Genomic DNA, 19,507 nt, shown 5'->3' on the forward strand with positions numbered 1-19,507 from the left:
GAGCCAGAAGATTGCAAATGGCGTCCACGCCGACAGGACAACATCGGTTCGAGGACGAAGAGGAAGCGTTCTCCATCCACGATTCGGGGGAATCCGACGCCGAAGACATAACAACCGTGAGTAAGACGTTCGAAAATTAGGACTCACGAAAAGTCCACAAAAGCCCAGGGGACGCCACTGCCAACAGGCCATGGCTTAACCCAAAAACTAGGTGACCGAGCCAAGGCACTGAAAAAGGGCATACTGGTGTCGAAGTCATCCGACTCCGGTCGTGATACCGCCACACAGCAACCTCGGAGCCGAGACACCGGCTCCAAGACAATTCGGCGCAGAGACAGCGGCACCGAAGATGTTCGGCACCGAGATACCACGCCGAAATCAAAGAAATCTTCTTCGGAGACTAAAAAGCCTACCGAAACGGTTTCGGTACCGAAAAAAGGCTCGGTACCGAAAATTAGTTCCTATACAGAGGAACAAGGACTTAAACACCCAATTGCATAGATTTGGTGAAGAGCTTCAGCAGACACAGGGAAGATAACCACTCTTCCCCCAATCAAGATGAAAAGGAAACTTGTTTTCCAACAAGGGGACAAGCAACCACAAGCAAAGGTGGTAAAGAAAGTAACACCACCACCTTCTCCACCACAATCAACACATGCATCACCGGCGCAAACTCCACCACTAATGCACTCACCAGCTCATACCACAATGAGCCAGGATGATCCCGATGCATGGGACCTCTACGACCCCCCAGTGTCTGACAATAGTCCAGACTCATATCCAACTAAACCGTCACCACCTGAGGACAGTACATCATATGCACAGGTGGTCGCAAGGGCAGCCGAATTCCACAATGTCTCACTACATTCGGAACCTATTGAGGATGACTTTCTCTTTAACACCCTGTCCTCCACCCATAGCCAGTATCAGAGCCTTCCCATGCTCCCAGGAATGCTAAGGCACTCAAAACAAATATTTCAGGAGCCAGTTAACGGCAGAGCCATAACTCCAAGGGTGGAGAAAAAATATAAGGCACCTCCCACAGACCCAATATTTATTACAACACAACTAACACCGGACTCAGTAGTTGTGGGGGCAGCTCGTAAAAGAGCCAACTCTCATACATCAGGTGACGCAGCACCTCCAGACAAGGAGAGCCGCAAATTTGATGCAGCAGGAAAAAGAGTTGCAGCACAAGCAGCAAATCAGTGGCGTATCGCCAACTCGCAAGCACTCTTGGCAAGATACGACAGGGCTCATTGGGATGAAATGCAACATCTCATCTAACACCTTCCCAAGGAGTTCCAAACAAGAGCGCAACAAGTGGTGGAAGAGGGACAAAGTATCTCGAACAATCAGATACGGTCTTCCATGGATGCAGCCGATACAGCTGCAAGGACAATAAACACTGCAGTCACAATACGGAGGCACGCTTGGCTGCGCACTTCTGGGTTCAAACCCGAAATCCAACAGGCTGTGCTCAATATGCCGTTTAATGAACAGCAATTGTTTGGGCCGGAGGTAGACACTGCCATTGAAAAACTAAAAAAGGACACCGATACAGCCAAAGCCATGGGTGCACTCTACTCCACGCAGAGCACAGGCACATTTCGGAAGACACCTTTTAGGGGAGGGTTTCGGGGTCAACCCATAGAAACCAACACTTCACAGACAAGACCACCTACCTACCAGGGTCAATATCAAAGGGGAGGTTTTCGGGGACAATACAGAGGAGGCCAATTCCCAAGAAGTCGGGGAAAATTTAAAGGTCCCAAAACCCCTCAAAATAAACAGTGACTCACAAGTCACACAACCCCATCACACAACACCAGTGGGGGGAAGACTAAGCCAATTCTACGAATCTTGGGAAGAAATAACAACAGACACTTGGGTCTTAGCAATTATCCAACATGGCTATTGCATAGAATTTCACAAATTCCCTCCAAACGTCCCACCGAAAACACACAATATGTCAAAACAGCATATAGATCTTCTAGGACTAGAAGTTCAAGCATTACTACAAAAGGACGCAATAGAATTAGTACCAAGCCTACAGAAAAACACAGGAGTTTACTCACTGTATTTTCTAATACCAAAGAAGGACAAAACTCTGAGACCAATACTAGATCTCAGAACACTAAATACCTACATCAAATCAGACCACTTTCACATGGTCACATTACAAGACGTAATCCCACTGCTCAAACAGCAAGACTACATGACAACATTAGACCTAAAGGATGCGTATTTCCACATACCGATACATCCTTCCCACAGGAAATACCTAAGGTTCGTATTCAAAGGAATACATTACCAATTCAAAGTGTTGCCATTCGGAATAACAACTGCGCCAAGAGTCTTTACAAAATGCCTGGCAGTAGTAGCTGCACATATCAGAAGGCAGCAGATACACGTGTTCCCTTACTTAGACGACTGGTTAATCAAGACCAACACTCTAACAAGGTGTTCACGTCAGACAAAGTATGTCATACAGACCCTTCACAAGCTGGGTTTCTCCATCAACTATGCAAAGTCACACCTTTTGCCGTGTCAAACACAGCAATACTTAGGAGCGACAATCAACACAACAGAAGGGATAGCCACTCAAAGTCCACAAAGGGTTCAAACATTTCACAAGGTGATACAGGCCATGTATCCAACACAAAAGATACAAGCAAAAATGGTATTAAAACTCCTAGGCATGATGTCTTCATGCATAGCCATTGTCCCAAACGCAAGATTGCACATGCGGCCCTTACAACAATGCCTAGCATCACAATGGTCACAGGCACAGGGTCAACTTCTAGATCTGGTGTTGATAGACCGCCAAACATACATCTCGCTTCTATGGTGGAACAGTACAAATTTAAACAAAGGGCGGCCTTTCCAAGACCCAGTGCCACAATATGTCATAACAACGGATGCTTCCATGACAGGGTGGGGAGCACACCTCAATCAACACAGCATCCAAGGACAATGGGACATACATCAAAGGAAGTTTCACATAAATCACTTAGAACTGTTAGCAGTATTTCTAGCGTTGAAAGCATTTCAACCCATGATAACCCACAAATACATTCTTGTCAAAACAGACAACATGACAACAATGTATTATTTAAACAAACAGGGGGGGACACACTTGACACAGTTGTCTCCCCTAACACAAAAAATATGGCATTGGGCAATCCACAACCACATTCGCCTAATAGCACAATTTATTCCAGGGATCCAGAACCAGCTAGCAGACAATCTCTCTCGGGATCACCAACAAGTCCACGAATGGGAAATTCACCCCCAAATACTGAACACTTACTTTCAAATTTGGGGAACACCTCAAATAGATCTATTTGCAACAAAAGAAAACGCAAAATGCCAAAACTTCGCATCCAGGTTCCCACACCATCAATCCCAAGGCAATGCTCTATGGATGAATTGGTCAGGGATATTTGCGTACGCTTTTCCCCCTCTCCCTCTCCTTCCATATCTAGTAAACAGATTGAGTCAAAACAAACTCAAACTCATACTAATAGCACCAACATGGGCAAGACAACCTTGGTATACAACACTACTAGACCTGTCAGTAGTACCTCATGTCAAGACCCAACAGACCAGATCTGTTAACACAACACAAACAACATATCAGGCATCCAAACCCAGCATCGCTGAATCTAGCAATTTGGCTCCTGAAATCCTAGAATTTGGACACTTAGACCTCACACAAGAGTGTATGGAGGTCATAAAACAAGCTAGAAAACCTTCCACTAGACACTGCTATGCAAATAAATGGAAAAGATTTGTTTGTTACTGCCATAATAATCAAATTCAACCATTGCACCCATCTCCAAAAGATGTAGTAGGATATTTACTACATTTGCAAAAATCAAATCTAGCTTTCTCTTCCATAAAGATACATCTCACCGCAATATCTGCTTACCTGCAGATTACTCATTCAATTTCCCTATTTAGAATACCTGTCATTAAAGCGTTTATGGAAGGCCTAAAGAGAATTATACCACCAAGGACACCACCTGTTCCTTCATGGAACCTCAACATTGTCTTAACAAGGCTCATGGGTCCACCTTTCGAACCCATGCATTCTTGTGAAATGCAATACTTAACGTGGAAAGTTGCATTTCTCATTGCCATCACATCTCTAAGAAGAGTGAGTGAGATTCAGGCATTTACCATACAAGAACCATTTATTCAAATACACAAGAATAAGGTAGTTCTAAGAACAAATCCAAAATTCTTACCAAAGGTTATCTCACCGTTCCAATTAAATCAAACAGTAGAATTACCAGTGTTCTTCCCACAGCCAGATTCGGTAGCTGAAAGAGCACTACATACATTAGACATCAAGAGAGCACTAATGTACTACATTGACAGAACAAAACAAATTAGGAAGACAAAACAACTATTTATTGCCTTTCAAAAACCTCATACAGGAAATCCAGTTTCAAAACAAGGCATTGCTAGGTGGATAGTTAAGTGTATTCAAACTTGCTATCTTAAAGCAAAAAGAGAGCTGCCTATTACACCAAAGGCACACTCAACCAGAAAGAAAGGAGCTACCATGGCCTTTCTAGGGAATATTCCAATGAACTAAATATGTAAGGCAGCAACCTGGTCTACGCCTCATACATTTACCAAGCACTACTGTGTAGATGTGTTAACTGCACAACAAGCCACAGTAGGTCAGGCTGTACTAAGAACATTATTTCAAACTACTTCAACTCCTACAGGCTGAACCACCGCTTTTGGGGAGATAACTGCTTACTAGTCTATGCACAGCATGTGTATCTGCAGCTACACATGCCATCGAACGGAAAATGTCACTTACCCAGTGTACATCTGTGTTCGATGGCATATGTTGCTGCAGATACACATGTTTGGCACAGTCCGCTGCCTGGTGTTGGGCTCGGAGTATTACAAGTTGTTTTTCTTCGAAGAAGTCTTTTTGGTCACGGGACCGAAGGACTCCTCCCTCTTTGGCTCCATTGCGCATGGGCGTCGACTCCATCTTAGATTGTTTTTTTCCGCTGTCGGGTTCGGACGTATTCCTTTTCGCTCCGTGTTTCGGTTCGGAAAGTTAGTCAGAATCTCGGAAGAAAGCGTCGGTATTGTTCCGTTCGGTATCGGGATAGTTAGGTACATCGACACCGATCATCGGAAGACTTTGGGGCAGTTTCGATCCCCCATCGGGGCCTGGTCGGCCCGACCGCGTGCGACATCGAAGCCGATGGAACGGACCCCGTTTCGTTTCTGCCCAAAATGTCACAGTAAGTATCCTTATACAGATCAGCACTTGGTCTGTAACTTGTGCTTGTCCCCCGAGCACAAGGAGGATACCTGTGAAGCCTGTCGAGCCTTCCGGTCCAGAAAAACACTCCGGGACCGAAGAGCCAGGCGTCACCAAATGGCGTCCACGTCGACAAAACAACGTTTCGACGACGAAGAGGAAACATTCTCGGTTCCGGAATCAGAATCCGGAGACTCCGACGTCGAACAACAGCAACAAACTGTGAGTAAGACGTCGAAAAGTAAATCCATCGACAAACCAAAAGCCCAGGGGACGCCACTGCCAACAGGCCATGGCTCGACCCATAAATCAGGCGACCCGTTGAAGGGGCCGAAAAAGGGCACGCCCATAGCGAAGACACCCGACTCCGGTCGAGGGACCGCCATGGAGCAACCTCGGAGCCGAGAAAGCGGCTCCGAGAGACAAAAACAAGATACCGGCACCGAAAGACATCGGCACCGAGAATCCATGCCGAAAGGAACAAAAATTCTGTCGGTGCCGAAACCGAAAAAAACATTCTCTCTCGGCGCCGAAAAATACCACACCTTCATCCTACTCAGAGGAACAAGGACTAAGTGGCCAAATGCACAAATTTGGACAAGAGCTCCAAAGTGTAGAATCGGACTACACACAAAAGAGACTGTGCATCCAGCAAGATACAGGGAAGATATCAACCCTTCCCCCAATCATGAGGAAAAGAAAGATCGGACTTCCAAAGGATGACACACAACCACAAGCCAAAGTGGTTAAAAAAGTCACGCCTCCGCCCTCTCCTCCACAGGCATCGCCGGCACAAACACCGCCACAAATGCACTCACCAGCGCAAACTACCATAAGTCATGACGATCAGGATCAAGACGCTTGGGACCTGTATGACACCCCAGTGCCGGACAATGATCCCGAGTCATACCCCACAAAGCCGTCACCGCCAGAGGACAGTACCTCATACTCGCAACTGGTGGCTAGGGCTGCAGACTTCCACAATGTCCAACTGCATTCCGATCCTATAGAGGATGATTTCTTATTTAACACCCTCTCGGCTACACATAGCCAATATCAATGTCTCCCAATGCTACCAGGGATGTTACGGCACGCAAAACAAATTTTTGAGGAGCCCGTAAAATCAAGAGCCATCACCCCAAGGGTGGATAAGAAATACAAACCACCACCCACAGACCCAGTGTTTATTACTTCGCAGTTACCACCCGACTCTGTGGTAGTAGGGGCAGCTCGCAAAAGAGCAAATTCACATACATCTGGCGACGCCCCACCTCCGGACAAAGAAAGCAGAAAATTTGACGCGGCAGGGAAAAGAGTGGCGTCACAGGCAGCCAACCAGTGGCGCATCGCAAATTCACAAGCGCTGCTGGCCAGATATGACCGCGCACACTGGGACGAGATGCAACTTCTCGTAGACCATCTTCCCCAGGAATACCAAAAAAGGGCGCAGCAAATAGTGGAAGAGGGACAAACGATCTCAAACAATCAAATCCGCTCTTCACTAGACGCAGCCGATACTGCAGCAAGAACAGTCAACACTGCTGTCACCATAAGGAGACACGCTTGGCTACGCACTTCAGGCTTCAAACCTGAAATCCAGCAGGCTGTCCTTAATATGCCCTTCAACGAGAAACAACTGTTTGGCTCGGAAGTGGATACAGCCATTGAAAAACTTAAAAAGGACACAGACACGGCCAAAGCCATGGGCGCACTCTACTCCCCGCAGAGCAGAGGCTCTTTCAGAAAAACTCCATTTAGAGGGGGGTTTTGTGGCCAACCCACAGACACCACCAGCCAACAATCAAGAACCACACCATATCAGGGTTCCTTCCAAAGGGGTGGTTTCAGGGGATATCGGGGGGGTCAATTCCCAAGGAGTAGGGGAAGATTCCAGACTCCAAAAACACCTCCACCTAAACAGTGACTTTCAAGTCACGCAACCCCTTCACTCAACACCAGTGGGGGGAAGACTAAGCCAATTCTACCAATCTTGGCAACAGATTACAACAGACAATTGGGTATTAGCAATAATCCAACATGGCTATTGCATAGAATTCCACAACTTCCCACCAAACATCCCCCCCAAAACACGCAAAATGTCACAACATCATTTAGAACTTTTAGGACTAGAAGTTCAAGCACTACTGCAAAAGGATGCAATAGAATTAGTACCAGTACAACAAAAAAACACAGGAGTTTACTCCCTGTACTTTCTAATTCCAAAAAGAGACGAAACATTAAGACCAATATTAGATCTCAGGACACTAAATACCTACATCATATCGGACCATTTTCACATGGTCACACTACAAGACATCATTCCACTGCTCAAACAGCAAGATTACATGACCACATTAGACCTAAAGGATGCGTACTTTCATATACCAATACACCCTTCTCACAGAAAGTACCTACGGTTCGTATTCAAAGGAATACATTACCAATTCAAGGTGTTGCCATTCGGAATAACAACTGCACCAAGAGTGTTCACAAAATGTCTAGCAGTAGTAGCAGCACACATCAGGAGACAACAGATACATGTGTTCCCTTACCTAGACTACTGGCTAATCAAAACCAACACAGTAAAAAAATGCGCAAACGACACCACCTTTGTCATACAAACCCTTCACAAACTGGGGTTTTCCATCAACTACACAAAATCACACCTAGAACCGTGTCAAACACAACAATATCTAGGAGCAACCATCAACACATCAAAAGGAATTGCCACTCCAAGTCCACAAAGAGTGCAAGCATTCCACAAGCTAATAAGTGCTATGTTTCCAAACCAAAAGATACAAGCAAAACTTGTGCTAAAACTTCTAGGCATGATGTCATCATGCATAGCCATTGTCCCAAACGCAAGACTACACATGCGACCCTTACAACAGTGTCTAGCATCACAATGGTCACAGGCACAGGGTCAACTTCAAAATCTGGTGTTGGTAGACCGCCAAACATACCTCTCGCTTCTATGGTGGAACAGCAAAAATTTAAACAAAGGGCGGACATTTCAGGACCCAGTGCCTCAATACGTTATAACAACAGATGCTTCCATGACAGGGTGGGGAGCACACCTCAATCACCACAGCATTCAAGGACAATGGGATATACACGAAACAAAACTTCATATCAATTACCTAGAACTGTTGGCAGTATTTCTAGCGTTAAAAGCCTTCCAACCCATAATAACACACAAATACATTCTTGTCAAAACAGACAACATGACAACAATGTATTATCTAAACAAACAAGGAGGAACACACTCAACACAATTGTGCCTCCTAACACAAAAAATTTGGCAGTGGGCGATTCACAACAACATTCGCCTAATAGCACAATTTATTCCAGGAATACAAAACCAACTAGCAGACAACCTTTCGCGAGACCACCAACAAGTCCACGAATGGGAAATTCACCCCCAAGTTCTGAACAAGTACTTTCAAATTTGGGGAACACCCCAGATAGATTTGTTCGCAACAAGAGAAAACTCAAAATGCCAAAACTTCGCATCCAGGTACCCACACCGCGAATCACAAGGCAATGCTCTATGGATGAATTGGTCAGGGATATTTGCGTACGCTTTTCCCCCTCTCCCTCTCCTTCCATATCTAGTAAACAAGTTGAGTCAAAACCAACTCAAACTCATACTGATAGCACCCACATGGGCAAGACAACCTTGGTATACAACTCTACTAGACCTTTCACTAGTACCGCATGTCAAACTACCCAACAGGCCAGATCTGTTAACACAACACAAACAACAGATCAGACATCCAAACCCAGCATCATTGAATCTGGCAATTTGGCTCCTGAAATCCTAGAATTTGGACACTTGGACCTCACACAAGAATGCATGGAGGTCATAAAACAAGCTAGAAAACCTTCCACTAGACACTGCTATGCATCTAAGTGGAAAAGATTTGTTTACTACTGCCATGCCAATCAAATACAACCAGTACATGCCTCTACTAAAGACATAGTAGGATACTTACTACATTTGCAAAAAGCGAATCTCGCTTTTTCATCTATAAAAATACACCTCGCAGCTATATCTGCTTACCTACAAACTACTCATTCATCGTCTCTATTTAGAATACCAGTTATTAAAGCATTCATGGAAGGGCTAAAAAGAATTATACCACCAAGAACACCACCAGTTCCTTCATGGAACCTTAACATCGTCTTAACAAGACTCATGGGTCCCCCTTTCGAACCCATGCATTCCTGTGAAATGCAATATCTAACCTGGAAGGTCGCATTTCTCATTGCAATCACATCCCTCAGAAGAGTAAGTGAAATACAGGCATTTACCATACAAGAACCATTTATTCAAATACACAACAATAAAATAGTTCTAAGAACAAATCCTAAATTTCTGCCAAAAGTAATCTCACCATTCCATTTAAATCAAACAGTAGAATTGCCAGTGTTCTTCCCACAACCAAATTCTGTGGCTGAAAGGGCACTACATACATTGGACATCAAAAGAGCACTAATGTATTACATTGACAGAACAAAGCTAATCAGGAAAACAAAACAACTGTTCATAGCTTTTCAAAAACCACACATAGGAAATCCAATCTCTAAACAAGGCATTGCTAGATGGATAGTCAGGTGCATTCAAACATGCTATCTTAAAGCCAAAAGAGAATTGCCTATTACACCAAAGGCACACTCAACCAGAAAGAAAGGTGCTACAATGGCCTTTCTAGGAAACATTCCTATGAGCGAAATATGTAAGGCTGCAACCTGGTCTACGCCTCATACGTTTACTAAACACTACTGTGTAGACGTACTAAATGCACAACAAGCTACAGTGGGCCAAGCTGTACTAAGAACATTATTCCAAACTACTTCAACTCCTACAGGCTAAACCACCGCTTTTAGGGGAGGTAACTGCTTTATAGTCTATGCCAAACATGTGTATCTGCAGCAACATATGCCATCGAACTGAAAATGTCACTTACCCAGTGTACATCTGTTCGTGGCATTAGTCGCTGCAGATTCACATGTACCCTCCCACCTCCCCGGGAAGCCTGTAGCCGTTTAGAAGTAGATCATAAACCTTAAACATCTGAACATTTGTAAATAATTTTTAGAAACTCTTATCATACATACATATTCACTCCATTGCATGGGCACTATTTATACCAAACAACTCCATCCTCACCCTCTGCGGGGAAAACAATCTAAGATGGAGTCGACGCCCATGCGCAATGGAACCGAAAGGGGAGGAGTCCCTCGGTCTCGTGACTCGAAAAGACTTCTTCGAAGAAAAACAACTTGTAACACTCCGAGCCCAACACCAGACGGCGGACTGTGCACAGCATGTGAATCTGCAGCGACCCATGCCACGAACAGATGTACACTGGGTAAGTGACATTTTCCATATATATATACGCACACACATTCCTTACCTCACCAACCTGCTGGAAAACAATCTAACAAAGGACTGGATACCCATGCGCAGTATCACTGAGAGGAGGAGTCACTCGAAAATATTATTCAAACAAAACAACTTGCAACACTCCAAGCCCAATACTAGATGGTGGATGTAGGAAGCTGGCTCTGTATATACTATATCAAAGTGCGATATGGTGTGCAGAGTCCAGGGGTTCCCCAGAGGCTTAACAGAGGCTAAAGTAGATAATACTAATGCTCTTTGTGGTAGTGTGGTCGAGCAGTTAGGCTTATCAGAGGGTAGTGCAAAGCATTTGTTGTACAAACACAGAAAATATAAGAAGCACACACTCAATGACTTAACTCCAGACCAATGGTTTTTATATTGCAAAAATATATTTTCTACATTTAGTTTTAGAACCACAAGATTCAAGTTGCAGTTAAGTACCTTAAAAGTTTCGTATTTCACACAGGTATCAACAGTACTTTGTTTGAAATAGGGAAGTAATGCAGTTTTTGAATTATTGGCAAAAAGCTGTTTTAAAAAAATGGACACATGCAATTTTCAAACAGTCCCTGGGGTGAAGAAAAGTTAGATCTTTTACAGGTAAGTACAACACTTAAAGTCTGTCTCCAGGTTTTAGAAAGTTCAACGGTTGGGGTTCAACTGAACCTCAAACACCCACCACCAGCAACATGGGGCCAGCCGAGTGCAGAGGTCCGAGATGAGCAAATTTAATGTGGGCTCCTAAGTAGATAGGGGGGTGCTTGGAATCCAGTCAGCCAGCATGTCAGTTCCCACGACTCGGAGGGCAGACTGGGGGGGGATTAAAAGAGCACTGAAGGGGCCACGAGTAGGCACCAAACACACACCCTCCGCAGCACAGGGGCGGCCGGGTACAGGGTGCAAACAGGACGTTGGGTTTCCAATGCTGGTCTATGGGGAGTCCCCGGGGGTCACACAGAGGCTACAGGCGAGGTCCAGGGGTGTCTCAGGCACACCACAAGTCAGACAGGGAGGAAGTCTACCTGCTGACCAATGAGGCACCAGGGATCGGGATCTCCCAGGCCTGGGGACTGCGGCTGATGTGTGTCCTTTAGACGTCCGAGAGCTTTCACACCTGACTCCTTCACACAGGCTCACCTTCTTTAAAGCCATTCTGCACATGTGTAGTTTTGCATCTCCCCGGAGAGTCCAAGATATTTGGACTATGATCCTACTCTTTCAACTTCTGTCCTTGTTCTCAGTAAATCGACTCTCTACAGGCCAAACTGTCTGAAGTTTTGGTAGTTTTGTCCCTTGCCAAGTAACATGTATCTCTCTTCTCCATTCATTATTTCCCAATAGGACTTTAATGTGGTCATCACATTCTTCATGTGTGCTCCTTTTGGCCTCTCCAAAGTTGTTCTCTCTGGCTCCTTGCCCTCAAGACAGCATTTTATGCCACCATAATATTGAGGGGGAGCAGGTTACAGGCCCTGTCTCCTACTTCACCGTACACCACATTCTACACAGACAAGCTGGTTGTACTGTCGTAGTTGGATTCTTGATCATTAGTGAGACTGCTGGTTTAGAGGTGACCGCACGCCTGTTTGTAGGCGACTGAGTCCCTCCTATAAGTCGCAACTGTTGGCCCAACCCTCCAGGCTCACAAGCAGTACCTCACCAAACTTAGACAATAAAGGTTATTTGTGGTAGCCCTACGCATGGAGTCTAGATGAGACTTCTCAGTGGGAGTCGTGTGGGAACGGAAGTTACCCTTTTCTCTCATTAGCAATAAGCCTCATTCACACCTTTGAAGGAAGGAGATGCAGTAGAGTTTTCAATATATTTATTAAAAAGACTGCAATCTACGATAAAATGCATGAATTGCAATGATTAGGATGAGCAGTAATAGCAAAATTGTGAAGATGAGCTGTGAATATGAAAACCCCTACCATATTGCCATACATATAAGATATGAAATTCCTAGCAAAGAGAGCCTAATCTCTACCCTAATGAGCTAGGTGTGATAAACCCTAATCCGCCAGTACCATATCCAATGGAAGCCCCCACCCCCCTCCTTGTTACCTAGGAATGAGGCCTCTAGGTCAGACTTTTGTGAAGACACAAAGGCTGAGTTCTGCAGCAAGGTGACATGCAGTATAGAAGGAATCTTGAAGGAACCCCTCTAATGACATTGGCCATGTGAGATGTATTTATACACCTCATGTAGGATCCCTGACGCAGGTATGTTCCTAAACAACTGATAATGTGGTAGACTTGTGTCCTCAATTACATAAATAATCTCTAACAAGTGTGCATTATGTTCCTGTCAAACGTAAGTGAGAAAGGGACATGATGACAATACCTACTTACATCACTGATAATGACGCCTTCTCAGAATGGCCCTGATAAGCAAAAGCAAAACATTTCTTATAAAATGTAGGTATCTGCAAAGTGGTAAAAGAAACAATAAAATAAATGGAATAAAACAGAGCATGCTAAGTGGGTAAGATGTCACTAGGTGAGGGTGGCAACAGGCCTGCAAGCCAATGGTTAAGCTGACTCCTGTGCCCGGTGGGAAGCTAAAATGGATTCACCTCAGTAAGGATTTGGGGACCCTTCCAAAGATAGTGACTCCCGTTCATGTTGGCCAGAACATCACCCTACCTGCATTCTTTGCTCCGCCTCACCATTATTAAGAGGAGGAGAGACTTCACTGGCTGGATCCAAAAAGGGTCCTCGATTTCTATATTGATCACTCCAAAGAACACAGGTTGGATCAGATTCTTTCAAGCAAAGAAAGGCAAGGCTGTGCAGAAAAGGACCATCTCTTACTGGATTGTGCTCTGTAGTAAAATCTGCTGTACATTTGCAAGAAAGCAACCTTTGGAATACATGCAGCTCTCTCTATCAGAGCCAAGGCTGCTATAACTGTGTTGGCATGCAGGGTGTGGGTTCTGGATATTTGGCAGGCAGTTATGTGGGTGCTACTCCATACGTTCACGAGGCATTGTTGTCTAGACAGTCAGGTCTGCCGAGTAAGTACCACAGAACTTTCTGGTTTGAGGTTGTTCACAAATCCACCTTACAGGAGGTACTGCTCTGGTATCAATCAAAAGGTGAGCATTCTGCGGTTTTAAGTCTCTATTAGAAGAAACAGTTAATTAGCTTCAGTAATGCACTTTCTGGTACAGTCTATTTAACAGTAGACTCCTCAATGGATCCCATTTGTTCATCATACCATGTGTAGTAGCAATTGTTCAGATGGCTAAAATATTGGTCAGTCACTGGGGTATATGATCCCAGTCTGCAATTTCCTAAATCCAAACTGAAGGCCAAAACCTAACCACCTGCCACTCAAGCAAACAAAAAAAATCAAACAATTGAAATCCTACCAGAGGCTGCAACTGAAGAATGATAGATACAGAAACTGTCCTTGTATCAGACTGGATGCTTACAGCCTTTGAACGTTTAATTTTGATCTGCTTGGATTTGTATTTTCGGCTCAGTTTTGAAGTAGCCATAAAACTAAATGCAGTGCTATATAAAACTGTTAACAAAATGACATAACGGGTAGAAGTGCAAGCTGTTCCCTCCCACCCAATATGCACAGTACACGTTGTAGAGCAAACTTCCCTCAAACACAGCAGATATGGGCAGCAATAATAGGGCCAATCTTCCTCATACACTGAGACACGAAATTAGCAGGGAAAGCTTCTCCTATACTATTCTACCAAGTCACCCAGCACCCTTTAACAATAGACTTGAACCCATTTACTGGTTTCTTCACCTCTCTACTTATACTGCTACAGTGGCTACCTTTCTTGGTGTACTTTTCATTGGAGGATCCCATGCCAGTCTACCAACACCACCTGGTGAATTTCAGTGAGTACTTCATTTTAGCTAGTGTCAACAAAGCTTGGTTTGAGGGCCTGGAAAGGCGAGTGCAGGAAAGAAAGAGGAGATGGCAAAAAAGGATCCTGAAAGAGAAAGACCAGATGTACAGAGGTCCAAAATCGGACCCTCCTAATGGGAAGGCGGAGCACCTGGGCGACAGAGATTCCTTGTGGCCTATTGACCTTGGTGCTTCTAGTATAGGCGGATGCGGTGGAATCTCCATCACTTGGAGATTCTGGGGCTCCTTTGTGTTTCCTCTGTGGTCCAGCAGATGCAACACAGCATTTGCCAATCCCGCCTTTGGTCCCGCCTGTCTCTCCTGTCTTCCTTTCAGGCAGCAGAACCTGCTCTGCTGTTGCTACCCCTCCACACACTGTCCTCTAGCTTTTTAGTCCTCCTGTCTTTGAGTACTTTTCAGTCTGGGTTCCTTCTCGAGTGCAGGGTGGGTTTGACCGACTAAAATATTCATCCTGCTGTAGACTTTCCCAACTCCTAGCTGCTGTATGTTAGCTTGCCAAAGGTCTGTGCGCATACCAGTCTGGTAGCCTCATGTCCCGATTCTCTCCCACCTATTATCAGACGTTTTGTCAGCTCCTTCCATCCTGGAGAATTGTAATACAGTATAGGAGTTGTATCATCCACTTCCAGGTTGCACTGCCTGTTGCTATGGTAACGGCGACTATCATGGAGTGGAAGCTTGAACAGCAAAAAAGTGGTTCTGGTTTAAGCCGAACCTAAATATTTTCAGTTATTTAGTAAAAATTCTAATTATTAGTAAAAGTAGATTTTTGTGGCACTGCTGCCTTAGTTGGCACTATGACCTTTTTCACGATACCTTTATTTTACACTGACCATTCTTTGATTATATTTTTTTTCAGAGGGATGATTTTGACCTTGGAGTGTGAACCCAGACTTCCGTTAAAGGATGCTTCAAGAAAGGTGTTGGTCCTTTTTTAAAAATGTAATAAATACGTATTCAAGAACTACAGCAACAGTGTCTTTTTTTTACTTAGATGTCAAAAAATGAATGGACAACGGAAGCTTTGTTCTGAATTAGCGTGATGTGTGCTCGAGAAACTCTTGTATAACCATGAGATCATATATACAAAACGTTTAGTGAGTTTCAGAAGAACTAAATGTTGAGAAAGCTGTTTACCTATCCAGGCTGAAACACCGGTCAAGCGAATTAATAATTAAAACGATTGTTCCTATGTTGGTCCACAGTGTTTTTTCCTAATTTGAGAACTTAAGAGCCTAATGTAGATTCAACGGTCTGGTGGTGCGAATTCTAGGTTTGTTGCTCTCATATGTTCACTTTTAGACTCTCCTCTTGGCATTGTTTTCAATGTTTGCAAAGTAAAATGTGGTTTAATTAAATGCTACCAGTTTTCAAGCATTTTTGCTGCCACAAGAGTTTTTATGAATTGGTTTGCTGTTGGCTCCAGCTGCGGCATTTTTCTAGAGTTTGCTAGATATTACTCCAGAGCCCAATGGAACATGCAAGCAAATTGGGTGCAGTGATGCGTGCTGCAGAGCTCCAAGATGAATATTGAGTTGTGCTATAAGTTAATTTTGACATTTGTATCCCATATGGTAGACAAACAACTTAGTCAGTGCTTTCAGGAAACATCTGAAAACTGATATCTTCAATCTTGGTTACAATTAGGGGTGGGCGAAAAATGCTGCTCCCTTGGCAGAGTTTGCTGAGTTTTGCCCACTCTGCGTTTTGGCAAATGTCTGACAACCACTGCTAGGCAGCATTTTTTTCTTGCGTACAGCTCAGAAACTTTAAGTTGGCGAGTTCGAATGAGAATTTGCATCCCTTAGTGCAATTTTCCAGTGCTAGAATGCTTCCAAGCAAAAATTCTTAACTCTGGCGGTCCGAGCAGGTTGCGACCGTTCGTGTTGAGACAGTTGGCGCTCGAGTAGAAAATCTACTTCAGCTGCAGAAGTAAGCAGCACCCTCTAGCGTGCCGCATGGTGCTATTTTACAGCGCGGAACAAGCTCCTTGTGCTAAAAATCAGAGCAACATGCCTGAATTCCTCCCGCTTGAGGAACTCTGCAGAATCTTGCTAAATTTTTATGTAAATCCGGGGAATTGCACAGAGTGAAACTCCGTGAGTTCCGCCCATCTCCAGTTACAATTTGAATCCTTAAGGAAAAATGTGTTGTAATTGGAGAAGGTTGGACACATCTCCCAGCTTTCATATCAGACTCTGTCACATGTGCTGGCCTAAAACAGATTGTTTCTATATGCACGTTTAGTGCTATGAAGTGAGGAGGCGAGGATTGGTGTACACAACCTCTGAATAAATAAGTAGTATCGGTGTGGGACCAGTTAAATCATCAATCCTAAACGGAAAAGCACTAGGCTGGCTCTGTTACCCACCTCCATCCACTCATTGCAACCAAAATAATAGAATTTCTCACATTTAGGATAGACTGCTGCTAAGTAATATATCTGGTACAAGCTTGACCTAGCCTTAAGTGTCTAGGTACTTTCTCATTTTAGGTTAAGGTATAAACGAAAAACACATGAGACTAATTCAAACATGCACTTTTTTCCTTTAGATTGATGTGTCTTTATAATAGTTATAGGAGTGCTGCGAAATTCAAGGGGAACAGAGGTGAGCAGTCTAATTGCTGGACTGTTTTGCACTTTAGAAATACAGGCTTAGAGTTGTGTAAAACTCTAGTGGTATTTTTGCACCAGAGAAATACTATTGCCACAGGGTCTAGTATGTACCAGGTGCAGCAAATACTTCCTATTAAGGGTTTGTGCCATGAAGGGGTTGCTTATGGTATTTACTAGAGGTCAAATCTGTATGTTTTACCTTTTTTCCTTCCATTCCCAATACTTACATGTTTTTCCTGGCATTTTCTGGCAAAGTATATCAGAGGAAAACTGCCAGAGCACTGTAAGTATTTCACAGCTTACCGCCTAGCTTGTAGTCAGGAGCTTTTTTGTAACTAGGTCAGTGTGTAGGCAATACACAGTTTCATGGGTAAGGGATTTTGAAACTTTAACTAGCTTTCTGTTGCAGAGATATTTAAGATGGGAGAATAGAATTGTGTGCATGCCTATGGGTCTCAAGTTCCCTGTATAGGGAGGGGGCCGGAGAACATTTCTCACTAGTATCTAGAGGCATGGAGAATGCACCATTACTAGTTTCCCACCTGCCTGTAAAGTACTGGGAATGTGAAAGTGATCTCAAGCCTTTTTGGGGTCCAGCTTAACTGGACTCGAATCGCACGAGAGCCCAATGGTGTAGTTTAAGTGGAAACACACATTCAAATCTAAACTTTAGGGTAGAGTGAAGGAGAGGCTATTGCTTGTTGGGTTCATATGTGCAGTGTCAGAATGAGCAGCTTCTAGGTCTTTTCATACCAGCACTTTACTCTTCGCAAGATCTAATCATCACAGTGATTACACTACATGTGTATCAGGAGATTGATCCACTCTCAAGCATGGGCGAGAGCAAAAAAGCCATAATCTAACTGATTAATTAAAAAATTTGGAAAGTTCTCAAGTTTTCGAATTCCATACACAACCCCACATCTTTCTGTGCATGTTTTCCTCTTCAATTTCAGGTACTACTATTCTGCAAAGTGGAAACCTCACAGATAAGTCATAAACGTAAAATATTCCCACCACATTGCATAGCAGAAAAAAAATCTTGATTGAAGCACGACATTTCAAAATCAGTCATTAGGGTCGAGCCTGCTTTGCATGCGCTCGCGCATGCGTTTAGCAGGGAGACTCTTTTGTATTTAGAAAAGGGCTCCGAGCCCTGTCAACTTCACGTCAGTGCTTTTTATTGGTTCGTGGGCTTCCCTAATTAAATCGGCTTGCTTTCATTAGTAGAAGGCACGCATACGTCATGCCTTTTCCAGTGGCTAGCCCTCCTCGAGTGCTGCGACCAAGTACAGAAAACATGCGAGGCTCGCTGTTTTCCATCGGGCTCGTGGACTTTTTTAAAAACTAATTTACGAGCCCGATCTCGCTTGGCAGAAGTCGAGCGCTTTACCTACTTGATTTCACTTTTTCGGGTTACGTGCATAAATGCACTTTTGCCCGATAGGTGAAAAGTCGGGTTAGGAGTTTACAACGCGATCGGCTCTAACACGAGCAAACGCGAGATCCGATGCATTGTAAATGCTTGTTTATATGTTGCTTCCATGGAGTTTAAACAAAAGCCTTTTGCTTAGTTTTTCTCACTCACTGGAAGAACGGCCAGTTCAGAGAGTAGTAAAAAAAAAAAAAAAAAAAAAGCTACATTGTCTGTCACTGCATGTTGGGGTTGAAGCATGCCTCTGCATATATTGATGCTGATGTGACCTCCAGGATTGGACTGAATGACAGCAATATCTATCAATCATCTTTTGTCATTAGAGTCTCTACTTAGTGAATGCATAGGTTCAGTAGAGGATTTAACCTCTCTGACCTGCCTTCGGTCTCCTCATTTTTTACAGTTCTGCTTTTATATCCTCTAACTGCCCCCTCAGCAGATGCCTTTCCCTTCATTTAAGGTTCTCTTACAAATATTCTGTCAATCCACCTGAATTCATTGAATGTGAAGGTGAAAGTGAGAATCAGTGACAGCCTTCTTCCTCCCACTGTAAGGACACTCGGCAAAATGTGAAGGCATTGTGAGGAAAAAATTACCTCACAGTGTTAGGGTAAAAAAAAAAAAGATGATCTTGAAGAGGTTCGGTAAAAGAAGTTAGAAATAAATCTTTTTAAGGCAAAAATCTGAAGAATATAGGAGGAAGTCTCCCAGAAGCGTTCTAGGATCAGGTCAGCACGACCTGGAAAAAAGATCTGGACTGTGAAGGAAACTGCCAGTACCGTTCATGCAGGGTGAGACAAGTTGCTGAGCTTTTAAAGAAGCTTAGGTGTTGTAATAACTGTGCGAATTAG

General features: G+C 43.9%; 1 protein-coding gene across 2 annotated transcripts in view; it reads left to right on the plus strand.

Moving 5' to 3' along the window:
- The window catches only part of IMP3 (IMP U3 small nucleolar ribonucleoprotein 3), a 279,600-nt gene extending 264,027 nt beyond the window's left edge, over positions 1-15,573 (plus strand). For both annotated transcript variants that reach the window (XM_069231072.1, XM_069231073.1), the window contains one exon: positions 15,464-15,573. Coding sequence is in view for 1 of the 2 variants with exons in the window: in XM_069231073.1 (XP_069087174.1) it covers positions 15,464-15,490 (27 nt within the window). In the remaining variant the exon portion in view is untranslated. The remainder of the gene's footprint in view (positions 1-15,463) is intronic.
- The last annotated feature ends 3,934 nt before the right edge of the window (positions 15,574-19,507 follow it).

The sequence above is a fragment of the Pleurodeles waltl genome, chromosome 4_2, assembly GCF_031143425.1.
Source record: "Pleurodeles waltl isolate 20211129_DDA chromosome 4_2, aPleWal1.hap1.20221129, whole genome shotgun sequence".
NCBI classification, from domain to species: Eukaryota; Metazoa; Chordata; class Amphibia; order Caudata; family Salamandridae; genus Pleurodeles; species Pleurodeles waltl.